General features: G+C 50.1%; 7 protein-coding genes across 7 annotated transcripts; 6 read left to right on the forward strand and 1 right to left on the reverse strand.

Annotated features, from left to right (window-relative positions):
• Nucleotides 1-54: 54 nt before the first annotated feature.
• On the reverse strand, nt 55-1,523 carry CPAR01_01662 (uncharacterized protein; the record flags this gene model as incomplete). Its single annotated transcript, XM_060485951.1, has 5 exons — nt 55-541; nt 666-1,036; nt 1,112-1,179; nt 1,256-1,292; nt 1,350-1,523. 5 exons carry the CDS (start codon nt 1,521-1,523, stop codon nt 55-57), a joined length of 1,137 nt encoding a protein of 378 aa, XP_060356808.1.
• Nucleotides 1,524-4,298: 2,775 nt separating this feature from the next.
• On the forward strand, nt 4,299-6,134 carry CPAR01_01663 (GMC oxidoreductase; the record flags this gene model as incomplete). Its single annotated transcript, XM_060485952.1, has 2 exons — nt 4,299-4,376; nt 4,440-6,134. The coding sequence occupies 2 exons, from the start codon at nt 4,299-4,301 to the stop codon at nt 6,132-6,134; spliced, it is 1,773 nt and encodes a 590-aa protein (XP_060356809.1).
• An 846-nt stretch (nt 6,135-6,980) lies between these two features.
• CPAR01_01664 (cytochrome P450) lies at nt 6,981-7,280 on the forward strand (the record flags this gene model as incomplete). The annotated part of the gene is made up of 1 exon (XM_060485953.1): nt 6,981-7,280. One exon carries the CDS (start codon nt 6,981-6,983, stop codon nt 7,278-7,280), a length of 300 nt encoding a protein of 99 aa, XP_060356810.1.
• Nucleotides 7,281-7,807: 527 nt separating this feature from the next.
• CPAR01_01665 (uncharacterized protein) lies at nt 7,808-8,536 on the forward strand (the record flags this gene model as incomplete). The annotated part of the gene is made up of 1 exon (XM_060485954.1): nt 7,808-8,536. The coding sequence occupies one exon, from the start codon at nt 7,808-7,810 to the stop codon at nt 8,534-8,536; it is 729 nt and encodes a 242-aa protein (XP_060356811.1).
• Nucleotides 8,537-9,496: 960 nt separating this feature from the next.
• On the forward strand, nt 9,497-9,856 carry CPAR01_01666 (cytochrome P450; the record flags this gene model as incomplete). Its single annotated transcript, XM_060485955.1, has 1 exon — nt 9,497-9,856. The coding sequence occupies one exon, from the start codon at nt 9,497-9,499 to the stop codon at nt 9,854-9,856; it is 360 nt and encodes a 119-aa protein (XP_060356812.1).
• A 662-nt stretch (nt 9,857-10,518) lies between these two features.
• CPAR01_01667 (uncharacterized protein) lies at nt 10,519-11,969 on the forward strand (the record flags this gene model as incomplete). The annotated part of the gene is made up of 2 exons (XM_060485956.1): nt 10,519-10,733; nt 10,814-11,969. The coding sequence occupies 2 exons, from the start codon at nt 10,519-10,521 to the stop codon at nt 11,967-11,969; spliced, it is 1,371 nt and encodes a 456-aa protein (XP_060356813.1).
• Nucleotides 11,970-12,350: 381 nt separating this feature from the next.
• On the forward strand, nt 12,351-13,795 carry CPAR01_01668 (uncharacterized protein; the record flags this gene model as incomplete). Its single annotated transcript, XM_060485957.1, has 3 exons — nt 12,351-12,775; nt 13,038-13,368; nt 13,529-13,795. Coding segments are annotated over 3 exons (1,023 nt in total), but the record flags the coding sequence as incomplete, so codon positions are not given.
• Between the last annotated feature and the right edge of the window lie 1,378 nt (nt 13,796-15,173).

Raw genomic sequence — 15,173 nt, forward strand, 5'->3', positions numbered from 1 at the left:
ATACGAGAGGGTAGGTATACTGGCTTCCTTCTCAGTTCAATGGCTCCCGGTAATTTAAGCGTTTCTGCTAGTACCAGGTTGTCTACCTTCCTTGATCATGGTCTCGGTGGTCACCATGATCTGGTTTTGATGACTTCCCTTGTTTCTTCGATCCCTGTGACCCATCTCTGGGTCGGCTGTGACGTGTGCGTATACCGAAGGCATGCTGCTTGACTGACTGGCGTTCATATCATTGAGGACGAGCTCTTCAGTGCTGACTTCTCGTTGTCCACTCTCAAGCTCCTTGAAGGTTCCGCGTCCCATGCCTGAGGAGGAGCCGTATCGATTGTACGCACTGGTTTTGTTATGGGCAGATGATAGTCCCGCACCGGGAAGCCACTTGGATAGAAGGGGTCGGATAGTCGGCAGAGAGGCGCATATGATGGAAGTATTGAGCTCGATGGCGGACCAGATTGCGGCGCCGATATTTTCCCATGGCGGGTCGTTGCTTGAGACGGCTGTGCGGAGGGTGAACATGCGATAGACTGAGATGATGCAGACGCTGTAGTAAGAGCCCAAAAGTCAGCGAGCGAACCTCAGGTTATAACGTAGATTGTCTCAGCGTAAGGCAGTCAGACACAGTAAGGCAGAGGGATAGGTGGTAAGAACTTTGCGTTGACACTGACAAGAAGCCAAGACAGAAGATACCAAACAACATAGCCTTTTGCTTTTTTGGAAGTTGAAGCCGGAGAACGGAAGGCAAAGGAATGCAGAAGATCATGAAGTCCGTCGCTAGACTCATAGCGGATGAAAAGTACCAAATAGGTAGCGTATCGAGGCAAAATTCGGCGGTACTAGGCACGATAATAGCGATAGGCAGGCAAGAAAGCCCAAGGAGAGTGGCCTGGATGCACGCCCATACCACCACGTATACCATTGCCCAGAAGCAGACTCTCTGAACTACTTTCGACACAAACACACGCCGATACTGGAGCAAGAATGAAACCTTGACGACGTTCATTCCCATGTTGTAATGGAGAATGACGATGAGAAGATACTGCACATCTCGAAGTCAGCCGTTCCTGAACACATGATTGGCCAAGTGTCGATAGGATCTGGAAGATGCGCAAACCTTCAATTGCTCCATGGTCTCCTCTGCCGAAACATTTTCAACATGTCTACCCATACCATATTTCACTTCTAGAGTGCTCAAAATTGTTAACATTGTGCCTCAGTCTAAGGTACTGCTTGGGTTGAAACTCGAGGCAAAACGTACCGAAGACTGTGCCTACTCCAACCACGAGAGCAAACAGCTTTTTCACCCGTTAGATTTGCCCTACAAGTGTTATGATAATACCAATCCCTCTTACCATGGCAATCAACATGGTCCAATCATCCTTTCCAGCCGTTTTTAGGAGAACCAAGCGAGTATAGAGTCGAAGAGAAAGGACCGCGGCCGAAGCAATAACAAAGCCAATGGCAATACCATTCACAAGAGGGCCATTCGACTCAGTCCTGATTTCATGGGATTCATTGTCGGCCATAGCTGTTAGTGATGTTTGTTAAAGGGTTGAAACGAGTAGCGGAATTTGAAGACTAAGGTCACCGATCTTGATCAAAGACTCCTAAGGGAGTAGGTAGATCGGCCCCTGAGAAACAACTTCATGATATGTTTCTCCGAGAGTGAATAAAGGAGCAGACTAGTATCTGCGTACCGAAGCTTGAACGGCTCGAACGGATGCCATTCTGCGGGAGGTGAGATGCGTGTGACTGTGACGAACTCTCTGCTGCATCGAGGAGCAAGAAGGACTGCTCCGCTGGATACAGGGGTAGTGTCTGTGTTGCCGAGATAGCAGAGATCACTGGAAAAGGAACATGCAGGGTTCATTAGAGGAAGTTCGTCTCATCATATTTCTTGGTAGGGTGGCAGTTGGTTCCTTCATACCGTGGCCCACAGACACAAAAACCAAGAAATGCTGACGAAAGGTTCGCCTGTTGCAGGCGAAGCCGTCTATGGTAGCTTCAATGGATTTAGCCACTGCAGGAACGGTAAGTCCGGCAAGGACAAGACGTCAGGTACCCTTGCATCGAACACGGTGTTTGCCTCCATTGCGACCGGATCTTGTTGGTCTTCCTATACCAAAGTAATGCACAGCTAGAGATAGGGGATGATACCTCGACCCCTGCGTCGCTGTCCCGAGGCACGATCGGCCCTGGAACGTGAGACGGGAGAAGTACTGAAGTATCATTCATCGAACAACACCGTGTTAATAATCTCGTCAATTCTTAGAACTCATCGTGCTCTTAGATAGCCCAGGTAATTGTTCTCAGAGACATAGACTGCCTTCCTCTCTGGTACTCTGGCAGGAGCTCGCTCGACACCGGCAATGGAGATAGGTTTTCAATTCGCTGGCCCATATAGGTACGCGAGACAATCGTTCAGGTACTAGGACTCCTTGAGACCTTTCGGGTATCTGATATGAGCTTTCTTCTTTGTATGCAGACTCTGACTTGAAATACATGATCCGAGTTCATTGGTTACGAAGGAAATGGCATGAGTATTTCGTGTCCACTCCAGCATCGACATGAGCAAGGGCTACCTTGGGTGTCATGCTCAGTGCCAAGCAGGTTGGATCACTGTCAACTGTAGCGACGGTTGCACTACCCAGGGAACGTAACCCCTTCTAGGACTTTTCGTAGCGTTCTGCGGAAGATGTTGTCCTAAGCCCACGTTCCAAGGGTAAAGTTGCACTGGAGGAAGAACGCGCATGCAGCGATGGCACCTAACCAACTCAGTCTATAATATCGGTGTCCCGGCTTGGCTGTTGGAACCAATCATTAGGAAAGATGTCTGCAATATCCAGTCCACGACCCTGGCCCTTGAAACCGGGCCAAGTTACCAAATGTGGACATTGGGAAAACGGACTTCGTAAAACAGGGGACTTGACCATTCTACACAGTATGTGCCTTGAACTTAGCCTAATACGCATCAAACGTTGTCTTTTTCTATCTCTCAAACATATTGCAGAATATAACGATATCATCAGATCTCAGAACGACAGCATGGGACGAAATTTCATCTGCACTAAAGCTAAGATTTGATCATCAGGCGCATCAAGTGAACAGCCATGTACTTATGTCGGACGTCACATCATATGAGGGGGGACGCTTCCCCGGACCCGCCTTTCAGGATCGAACGTTTGTAACTCCGCGTCCGCTAGGCACACCTTAGTATCAATCTTAATCGAACCGCTTGTGCATGCATCCATCGCTATCGCATGCGGGGAGAGCCGACCACGCCGCCTTGTGGACGTCCATTCTTCGCATCCAAAGCTGGTCCCACTGGCAAGGGCCCACCCGGAACCACCATGCCGGCTTATCGCGTATTATTGCTGTAGAACCTCCGATGAGCTGCTGTGCTTGTTCTGGCATGACCTTCGTGTGTCTGCGGAGCGTTCTCGGGGCCACTCGTATCCGCCCACTCGCGGGTCATTCCCGTGGACAGGACTAGATGTAAGAAGCACTCAGTTAACATCAATAGCCTCTATGTCTCCAGACTTCCAATCAGACGAGGCGTAGTCCAGTGGTAATCGCCGATTCCATGTCGAAGGAAGATATGAACTAACGTTCTTTACACTATTCCGGCCGTCTAGCCTTTTCGTGTTATGATTACGACACAGCCTACCATCATGAACATGGTCTTTTGATTACATGGCTTGAAGTTATCTTGTAGTGATCACAGAATCATACCATCCCATTATACCATGGGCGATTAAGATACCGGATACGGTATGCGAGGCCAATATCGCGGGGCACACTCGACTGGAGAACCAAGTGTGGACTAGGGTCAACAACCCCCTGTCTGTGTTGGTACCTTAACATAGTACGCACACGCAGCAGTATGTAGTCGTGCTCTGCGCCATTATTTACGTGGCAGAACCCATGGGTAAGTCCTCTTTATTGGTTGGTCAACGTCGCATCCGAAATTTTCAGGAGACTTCGAAATGTTGGTTCAGGGTTAGGTTCTTCACCGTCCAGGATATGGACCGCGAGCTTCATTCCACAGAGCGAACGCATGAATAATCTCTGCGTAATGCAAGGAAGCGGAGGAGATCCCTCGACTAGAAGTCTACTACACAGAAGGAGGTAAGTCCCCCAATAAACAGCCATTCGAGGCTTGGGAGTCGAATGAAGGCCGCACTTACAAATTACGGCGCTTGTCCGCCCAATAATGGCCCCTATGGCACCACCAAGCATCGACTATCCGTTGGACCCAGCCAAGTGAGAAATCTTCCTTTGTTATCATTAAGCTGCCCAGAATGCCCTTCCTCAAGACGTGGCCAGCACTGGTGCTGCTCAGTGCTATTTCCTGCACTTCAGCTCAATCTTACGACTACGTAAGTCACAGTTCGCGTCGAATTTTCGGGAAAGTTCCTTGCATGTGCTTACAGAGAAGATAGATAATCGTAGGTGGCGGGACAGCGGGCTCAGCTCTGGCTACCCGCCTGAGTCTTGGTCTTCCAAATGCTTATATCTTGCTTCTCGAGGCTGGCCCGTCTGCTCTAGACGAGCTCCGTATCAATGTACCTGGTCTGAGAGGCTCAATACTGGGGACGCAATATGACTGGAACTTCACTTCAGTTGGCCAGAGCGCTCTCGGTGGCCGTCAGATCCCCGTCAACCGCGGCAAGGTTCTGGGTGGCTCGTCAGCCATGAACTACCTTTGCTATGACCGCGCTGCTGCGGCCGAGTATGAGGCTTGGGGCCAGATGGGTAGCGGAGGCTGGTCGTGGGATGTCATGATCGAGGCCATGACCAAGTCGGAGAACTTTACGGGCTCCGACAAAGACCCTCGTGGTCGTTCTGGCCCCATCCGTAACACCTACAACCGTGTGGTGTATGATGTCCTCAACACATGGCAACCAGCCGGAACGGAGCTCGGTCTTCCTATAAACGAGGAAGGTAACATGCACGGCAACCCCATTGGCATCATGTTCCAGGGCACCAACATCGACAATACCGACTATTCCCGGTCTTACAGCGCCAACAGCTATCTTCCACTTGCAGGGTCGAACCTCGAGGTGAGGACCAATGCCCAGGTCGTCAAGGTCAATCTTAACAAGACTTATGGCAACGATTACACTGCCACTGGTGTGACACTGGCCGATGGCACGGTTGTCAACGCTGTCAAAGAGGTCATCTTGTCTGCTGGTTCTATTCAAAGTCCTGGTCTGCTCGAGGTGTCTGGTATTGGTCAGACAGCTGTGCTCAAAGCCGCCGGTGTTGAGCCGCTCATTGACTTGCCTGGCGTCGGTGAGAACTACCAAGACCATATCCGCACGTCCAACGTTTATCGTCTCAAGGATGAGTTCGACTCCTTCGATGCGCTCATCTTTGACTCCAGCGGTGCTAACGCCACCGCTGAGCTGCAAAAGTGGATCGATGGCGAGGTGTCTCTCTACGACTACACGACCGCGGCATACGGATTTCTGAATTGGGGGCAAATAAATCAATCGGCTCAGGCCGAGATCATTGCTCTTGCAGAGGCGGAGTTTGGCAACAGCACCAACCCCATTGACAAGAAGAAGCTCGAGTTCCTCAAAGACGACTCCGTCCCGGACTATGAACTCATCTTTGACGCAAACTACGTGGGCGCGGCCGGATACCCTGGTTCCGGCAAGTTCATTACCATCTTCAGCACCGTCATGCATGCCCTCAGCCGGGGCAACGTGCACATTGATCCCGCGAACCCCACCGGCAAGCCCATCATCGACCCTAAGTTCCTGAGCAACGAGCACGACATCAAGGCCGCTGTCGAGGGCGCCAAGTTTGCGCGCAAGATTGCCGAGACGGGACCCCTCAAGGCCGTCTGGGAAGTTGAGACGGAGCCTGGCCCGGATGTTTTGACTGACGATCAGTTCCGTGAGTTTGCCGTCAACACGGTCACGAGTTTCTACCACCCGGTCGGAACCTGCTCTCTTCTTCCCAAGGCTGAGGGTGGTGTCGTCGATGCTGATCTGCGGGTTTATGGTACGCAGAATCTGCGAGTAGTCGACAACAGTATTGTGCCCGTTATTGTATCTGGCCACATTCAGACAGCTGCGTACGGTGTTGCTGAGGTGGCGGCTGCGAAGATCATTGCGAGTGCTATTTGATGGGACTTACATACTGTGCGGTTCCTACCTAGAAAGGAAAACTTACATACTTATTTTACTTGCTACCTTAATTTGAATGAATTCCGACGACGCAACTACATACGATCGCTGATGAAGCTCGCTGTCTGTGAGACAGACCTGTAGATCTCTTCCTAATAGCTGCAGCCCTGTATGCCTTATACCGTAGCCCATTTAATCCTAGTGGAATAGAACCTCAAATGTTGAGTTCCAGTTTTCGTTTGAGCAGCCGCCGGAGTCGGAGCTGCAATAAGCCGACTCCGTTTCAGTTCTTCCATTCGTACTGTCAATATCTTCTCTGTGCTGACCGTAATCTAGGTGTTGAGGCCTGGAGACTCAGTACGAGGGTATCGTTATGATAGCCCTCCAACATTCATGAATTGACTATCAAGTACTGCAGCTGCGAAACAGTGAAGACTGAGATCCCGCCTAACACCTCAAAGCCAGTACATGAGAAATGGCTACCTCTGGGTCTCAAGTGAATAGCTTGCTAGTTTGGCAGCATAAAAGTGCTGAGACACCGGAGATGGACTTAGTCTCCGCTCCCGCCCCGATCTTTGCCGGCTCAACTACAAGCTCCGTTGAAGCCTTCAACTGTGGCGTCCCCCGACGCAAGGCTTTAGGTTTGGCTACTGTCCGACCAAGAGGACTGACCCAGGCATTTTCCTTATTGAAGCATAACGAATCTACCTCATGACCATGACCTCTCATTTTGCACCAAGATGTAAGACATCGATGTTCCATCTACCATCTCACATATAAGGTATACTGGGCACATCAGTCACTTGTGATCTTCACCACATAAGAACTGAAACAACAATCCTAATCATGGCAGACATGCTGGATATCACCAATCCCATACAATGGCTGACCGTTCTGGCCCCCTTCACCGCGGTCTTGCCAATTTTGTACATCCTTTACCAGATCATCCTGCCGAAGCCCATACCTGGCATTCCATACAATAAACATGCCGCAAAGAGTATTTTCGGTGATATTCCCGACATCAAGAGAGAACCACCCGGTAACCTCCTCATTTGGATAGCAGCTCAGTCCCGTCGTCACAACAGCCCTATGTTCCAAGTCTGGCTGGGCCCTCTCACGATGGTTGGTCAATTAGTTAAACTTTAAAGCTGACTTTTAAGTCTGACTAGTGACTAATTAGTCACCTCACCAGGTAGTCTGGACACCCTGCTCGCGTCCGAATTATGGGCCTGATCAGAAATTGCCATTTAAGTTTCAGACCATCAGCGGTTCTTTGCCTACTACAGCAACTGATGTATTATCCCTTGCTATATCAGAGCTGAACTCTTGCCGGTGTCTGCTTCAATATGATGCATCCGGACATTCCATTTCACAACATAGCCCGACGCTTCCTTAGCATACTTTGGTGAGATCTGCCTAAACCGCAGACAGTGCAACGTGAGGCATTTTATACCAAGAATCGGCATGACGAAGAATAAGCCCGTCGTGACTGGGTCACAAACTTCACATTTTGGAGTGTCAAATTGTAGTTATGTTTCTTGTGACCCAATTCCTTAAATGGAGGTAAAAACCCGCCTTCCTTGGTATTTTTTCTCATACCATACCTTACCTTTGAGACCATTCCGACATTTCTGCTATTTCTTTGCACCGATCACAATTTGAAATCACTCATTATGAAACTCACAGCGACGGTCCTGGCTCTCCACCTCCCCTCTCTGGGTCTGGCCTCAGTCTATAATGACTGGGCATTCTCAGAGACACCTTCGGCTGGATTGAGCCAAATAACTTTCCCTATGAGCATGGAAGGGGCACCTCGCAAGAGTGGTTTCTACTTTGCCCAGCAGTTCGGCTTTCACGGGGTTAATGATATTGGGTATACGGGGCTACAGCCGCGTCCCGACGACCAACGTAGACAGGTCGTCCATGCAGTCTTTTCCTCATTCCAGAAAGGAACGACTACCAAGCATAAGAACTGCTCCCCGGGCGCAGATGGTGGTCCCGGAGTTAGCTGCGCCCTTGACATTTTCGGCGACTATTCTCACGTCTATAATCTCGCGGTGTGGAACACTGGCGGCACAACCTGGAGAGGAACTCTTCACGATACCGTCACTGGAAAGTCTCATGTAATCGGCGAATGGACGCTCCCATCTTCCGCAGGCAAAATACTGAACGGAGAATCCGGTTTTGTTGAGTACTACAACTGGAACGATGGTAAACCCAGCCATGTTTGTTCTAAGCTTCCCTTCACGCAAGTCTTCTTCGGCAACCCCACTTCAAAAACACAAGGAGCTAGTGGTGGCAACATTACCCGCGTTTATGAGGAAGGGGAATGTGTCGGAAAGCTCAACCTGAAGGCCACACAGACTGGCAGGGGATATCGGATCCAAGCTGGTTTTAAGTAATCTCTTTCTATTGTAACTCGGAGCTTTATAAGAAGAGTTTCTCCATCGTCTCCTCCGGTTCTCCCCTGTTTATGCAGAGTTCCACGCATATCAAGTGTTGTAGTAAACTCTGAATTCCACTCTAAACATTGGCTCTCACCGCACTCAAATCAACTGGGAATTTAAACTAGAGCTCCTTTTCAAGATGGCTAGGTAATTCCAACCGAGAAGGGTTTGTAGCGCTGGGTTAAACGTACTGATGAACTGCTATCACATTCCCTGCTCCCAGATACTCCGTCGGTAGTTCGCACGGCGCCCTGAGAATCCCTTCTGATAGACGGTACTACGTGGTCGGCTGTGAGTTCGTGCCTGAATTTTCAAATGATAAAGTCACACTGCCTTGTTTTATCGACCTAAGCAACGCTGCAGTCGGCAGAAAACATTGGCAGCGTAGCAATGACCGGGTTTCCGAAGCTTGCATGATCAGTCATTGGGCTGAGACCAAGCGTACGTCGGGGAAGAGCGGTGCGAGACGATTTCCTTGTTGATCAGGTTCTGCAGGCATCGGACAGATTCAAAACACAACTTCGGGATGTTGACAATGAGGACAAACACGTTAAGTCTGCAATTGACTTGATGGTACAAAGGCTGAACAGTGTCATGGAGAAGGAAGACTACCTTCTCCCTGACTGGATCGAAACCATGAGAGCTGAGGGAAGACGAATTTGAAGGAACGACGCTAGATAACTTACTGACCTAATATCGTCTTAGTCTGCCGGCTTTGTTGTTGCTAGACATGATACGACGAACACAACCCTCTGTTGAGGCATCAAGTTCATCGCGGATGACCAAGCAGTTCAGCAGAGACTTTTTGAAAGCATTCGGAGCTTTCACACCGCAGCAAGTAGTGAGGGTCGTCTTCCTACCCACTCTGAGATTTGCGAAGCAAACATACCGTACCTAGACGTAGTTATTGAGGAGATGCTTCGGCTTGCTCATACAGCAACTAGTCAAGATCGAGAGTGCAAAGAAGATACAGTTATCTTGGGCCATGTCATCCCCAAGGGTACCACCGTCATCGTCCCAAACCGGGGTCCAAGCTTTACTGAGCCGGGATATGAGATCGAGGAACGCCTGCGGAGCACATCTTCGAGAAAAGCAGCCACCGATTTTGGTTCCAGGGTCTGGGACTCCCAGGAGATGGGAAAGTCAAGCCGGATCGTTGGCTTGTACGAGATGAGAAGGGTAATGATGAATATAATGGTTCTGCAGGGCCGACCTTGCCCTTCGGCCTTGGACTTCGCGGTTGCTTCGGACGAAAGCTGGCATACATGGAAATGAAGCTTTTGATCACTCTCTTGATCTGGTCATTCGAGTTCCAAGAGTGCCCAGAGAATTTGTGGAGTTATGAAAGTATTACAAGCCTTATACGAAAGCCTATACAGTGTTACGTGCGCTTGAAGATTCGCTTAGATTATTGTACGCTATTGTATGTATTAGTACTTTGTTCAAGCACATATTAAACACCAATGCTACTCATCACATCATCTCGTTCTTGCGATTGGGTCAGTGCCTGGCAGGCTTAGTACTTAACCATCCAACATTTTAAACTACCTTAATTACCCTCGGCAACTTGCGTCACAAATATTTCAACATGGCGGCAGAACGGTGGTATTCAACATACACAAAGATTCAATAATGTATTCTGCTAAAAGAATGGACTTCGTCAACTTACTCAGAGATGAATTCAATGAGATACACGTAGTACTGCTAAAGTGTCAGCGGTCGTGAATCCGAGTAGTGAGCTTGATTTCGGCGTTAGAGAAACACCCTGGATCCGTCTTTATCCGAGTTCAACAGCCGCTCTCCGATGCCGGTCACAGCTGCCGCTTTTGCCGTTAATCCACCCCGGCACTGCAACACTAGAGTACTGAACTTGGAAACATTGATCTACAACTACAACAGAATTGCACCGTGATCTTGATGGATCATGCTTCGGAAAAATGACCAAGGACGAGTTATTGCATACTCGACCGCCCGTGGTTGAGCCGTTCTCGGTCGGGCTTCGGGAAGACGACGAATTTAATGATGGGCGCCCGATCCCGGAACGATCGTCAACAGAACCTGGAAACGCGGTCCAAAAATCGCCAGCTACTGATGGAGGAATGGTAGCTTGGCTCCAAGTTTCGTCGGCTTTCGCACTCTACTGGAATAGTCTGTGAGTCTTCGTCTCATATCCGGGAGGCTTTGTCCCTTCTCTTTACCTCAATTGTGCTCGACTAACGCCTCTCGACGCAGGGGTCTGCTCAACGGCTTTGGTGCTTTCCAGACATACTACGAAACTACACTGCTCAAAAGCGATTCATCTTCAGCTATTGCATGGATTGGCTCAGTCCAAGTCTTCTTTCTCATGGCTGGTGGTGTCATATTTGGCCCGCTCTATGATCTCGGCTACGCTCGATCCATGTTATTGACAGGGACATTTCTCGTCGTCTTTGGCTTCATGATGACCAGCATCAGCACACAGTACTATCAGTTCTTACTTGCGCAGGGCTTCTGTGTTGGTATTGGCTCCAGCTGCCTGTATATCGTCGCCATCACCTTGGTTCCTCCCTACTTCACAGCCCGAAGGGCGTTGGCAATGGGGGTGGCAACCGTTGGAAGCAGTCTGGGAGCTACCATTTATCCCCTCATTTTTGAGAGCTTGCAGCCTCGAATAGGCTTTCCGTGGACCGTCCGAGTGATAGGTTTCGTCACTTTAGCCATGTCTTGCTATGCCGTGATTGTGGCACGACCTCGGACCAAGGGTGCTAAAACCCTAATATCAAAGAACAACTCGCTGAAAGAAATCGCCGAAATCGCTGGCCTTCTGGATGTTCGATATATGGTTCAATGCGTTGCTATCTTCTTCAGCAATCTCGCATTCTTCCAGCCTCTCTACTACATTCAAAGCTACGCACAATCGCACGGAATGAAGGGCGCGGCTCTAGCCAAATATTTACTTGTGATACTCAACGCAGTCGGTATCCCTGGACGTATTTTGCCTTCCCTGATTGCCGACAGATTTGGTGTGCTGAATACCTATATTGGAATTTGTACCATGACCGCCATAACCGTTTTCTACTGGATCAGCGTGAATAACACTGCGGGCAACGTGGCGTTTGCAGTTTTGTATGGCTTCTTCTGCGCGAGTGTCGTCACCCTGGCTCCGGTCGTTCTAGCAAGCATAACTGATGATCTTGGCATCCTGGGAACGAGACTTGGTTTTGTTGCTGTGCTCAAAGGAATCGGTTCACTCATTGGGCCGCCAATTGCTGGCGCTATTTTGGGATTGACTGGAAGCTATCTCGGTGTTCAGCTTTTCACTGGTCTGGCAATGTCACTCACAGTTGTTTTTGCGGCATATCTGAGAGTGTTGATATTTCGAAGGAAAGTCGACAAGTCTACCGACTGACACACCATGTTCGGAGACAGATAAAGCAAGATAATAGACTTTCAGGCTTCTCGCCCACCTGTCTACTGACTCAAGTGCTATCTCTTAGATGTAGTTAATATAATAAGTGAGATCTCTAGCCTCTTGATGTTAATCGAAATGCCATCACTCAAATGTCTACACTGTCTATGCCATTCTTCCCTTTTGGCCTACACTATTTCATGTTTGCTTAGTCTTTCTGAGTGAACTCAAGAGGGCTGGGCTTAGTGGAGGATGTTATACAAAGAACGCACATTCACAAATAACATGAGGCAACTAGAAGCCCTATTTCAGAGCATGGCACAGCTAACTTTATGGCAAGAATAGTCATTGTTGAAGTTCAAGATGCCGCCGTAGCAAAACTTTCTAAGCTCGGATCATCAGCTTGGGAGTGCAAATATAGTGCCCGATGCAGCATGGCAAGCCCAAACCCTTCATGGACAGCTATTAAATTCACATCGAGAAACCCCAGCTTTACACAAGATCAGCGCCGTAACAGGTAGACGAGCACACCTTACGGAAAGGACGCAAAACCACCCCAGACGGCCAAGGCGAGCAGCCTTGAACTGCATACTAGGCAGCATCTTGGTCTCTCAACTTTCACATGGTTTTGAAGACTGGCAACGGCACGCAGTACCGCTAGTGCAACGAGATCAGGGCGCTATGCTCCTTGCCATGCGTGCGACCCCTCCATGGATCACGGCCACACTTCTTCCTCCAAGGCAAGGTACCCGGGCGGATGGATGTGTAGTTGGCGAGTGCCCATTTAGCTGCCTGGGTGAAGAAAAGTAAGAGGAGTACGAAGTAATATGGAGTGAGGGCTTCCAAATGAAGACCTTTGAGGCACTTTGACTTTACCGAAAGGTTAGTTCGCATGTCGGTTATTCTAGTTCGATTGCAACCTATGCCCAACTTGGCCACTCGCTGGCCTCTTCCAAGCGGCAGAGAAGAAGCCCGCCTGTCGGTACAGTCGTTCTCAGAAGCCTGCGATTGAGGATGTCGCGCAAATTATCGATCCGCACATTAGCGAAGCCGAGAGAACGGTCCCAGGACCGCGGATCCAATTAAGCCACCCACACTCTGGGTGTTCTGGAGGGTGGCACCCCGGTCTTCTTCCAGGGAAGATGTTCCGTCAGCGCCGCCCTGTGGGTTCTCCGGTCACAAGATTAGCATCAAAGGTCCTCCTGCACCAGAGCCCGATGCGTACTGGTTGGCGGAAAGCCTTGCCGCGGAAAGCCTGTCGCCTCTGTGTGGTATGCCGGAACCCCGGACAAGACATGAGAAGAAGTTGGGTGTCATGCAGCAGCCAGTCTCCAGATCGGAATCTAGGGGAAAACATATGGTAACATGCTGCATCGTGTCTTCTTCCGCTTATGGGAGAGTCAGTGCTGGGGCTGCATCTTCACATTTTCGTTCATAGCGAGACGGACTCGGTATGACCAGGCGTGGGGCCTTGGCACCTTATCGAGACTCTTTCCTCTGTTGGTCTGCTCTTCGGCTATTAGGGCTGCCTTTGATTCTCCATCTCAGTCTGTTCATAGGTGCTGCGCCGTGTCACGGCATCTCACTACCCCAGAGGCGCCGAGATGTGTCGGGTTGTCGGTGCGGATCTTGCAGCGGCAACTTTCCCTCCTGGGCTTTCGTCTACTTGGCATGAATCCCAGCTTGAAAAAGTATACACTATACAACTGCTGGTAATGGCTAAGGTAGAACGCCTTACAACGAGTCGGGAACTTGAAACTCAGCTTGCACTTGGTCCAATTTCAACTCGCTTGCGAGTGCCATTGAAGGATCAGCAAAATCAGTGATTAATCACACATCCTGCCTGTGTGACCCAGGGTATCAGCTGTCCGTGAGGATCCACGCACCGCTATTTAAAATTCCGTTTGTGTTGCCGGCAAGATGGAGATGCAATACTATCGGCTGAAGCCCACGATTTGCTATCGCTAACCCATTTATCGTCCTGAGGTAGCTGACTCTTATCGATTCCATCATGTTTACTGCTTCAAAATAGATCGACATGAGTACGGTCATGGCCATCTACACGCTCGCATGCTGTCGAGGTACCACGGGCTATGTCAGCCATAATGATCCTGCTATTCTTCCTGTCAGATGAGCGCCAAAAAAAAATTGTCCACTAGGCTTCCCCGAATAGCGAATATTGGCACATTGATCAATGTGGATCGCGGAACACGTTCGAGGCTGCTGATGCGGTTGACCCGGCCGATCGGACGGCGCTCTAGACTCTAGAGTACTCACTAGCGGCGCAGCATGGATAGCGGCTTTCGGATCCGTGAACCTGTTGACAGATCACGGGCGAGCTTCTCACACCGACCGTAAATCTTCACCCCAAGCCTATTGGGAGACTGTACGGTGGCGTTGGATCACGGCCCGCTCAACGCATCAAGAAGCCCAGTTTGAGGATACGCACTGCAGTTGTGGCTGAAATCTGTGACCATTCGTCGAATAAAGTCTTCCTGATGCAGGATCAAGGTTGAGAGTTGGCTATAGCGACTGATGTGAGTAGACGCGGGGGCTACTGAGGAACAATGGACTGACTGGTAGACTAGGATGATAGGCACATGAGATCCGCACCGATGGGTCGCGTGCGCCCATGTGCCTCGCTCTCCGCCGTGGGTCATGATTCCACCACTCAGTGTGGATCATCGAGAAGACGTAGGAACCGGCTCTCATACGCTGGAATTCAGGAGGAGGAATGGGATTCCATTGCCGGAGGCTTGCAGCCGCGGAGGACCGATTGAAGGAGCCGACGCTGAATGGTTGTCCTTCGTCTGCGTGAGTACGGAGGCAAGCGTGTACATGTCCGTCCGCTTCCCAGAGTCGAGTTCAGAAAGCATGATACTCCAATTTCTCCATCCCGAGCCAACGGCGCAACATCCAAAGTCCAATATGAGAATAGAACGGCTCCAAGATGACAAGGGTGGGTGGGCCGGCGATCGCAGGGACTGGGTGCTTTAGCTCCGAGTCTGAGTCTAGAGGCGTTTCCCGGCCTGGGCTGCCACATTGAGGCAGATTTTAGCGCGGAGGAAGGCGGCCCGTCTACCAGATAGGAATAGCGTCCTGTCGAGAGAATGGGGAGAAGACTCGGAGGGCGCCAGAAAGTGCAGATGGAGCATTTGTCAAGTCAATTATGATCCTTTCCGCCGTTTCCTCTGTTTTCAAGGA

The sequence above is a fragment of the Colletotrichum paranaense genome (genome assembly GCF_030867605.1).
Source record: "Colletotrichum paranaense strain IMI 384185 chromosome Unknown Scaffold_1.1, whole genome shotgun sequence".
NCBI classification, from domain to species: Eukaryota; Fungi; Ascomycota; class Sordariomycetes; order Glomerellales; family Glomerellaceae; genus Colletotrichum; species Colletotrichum paranaense.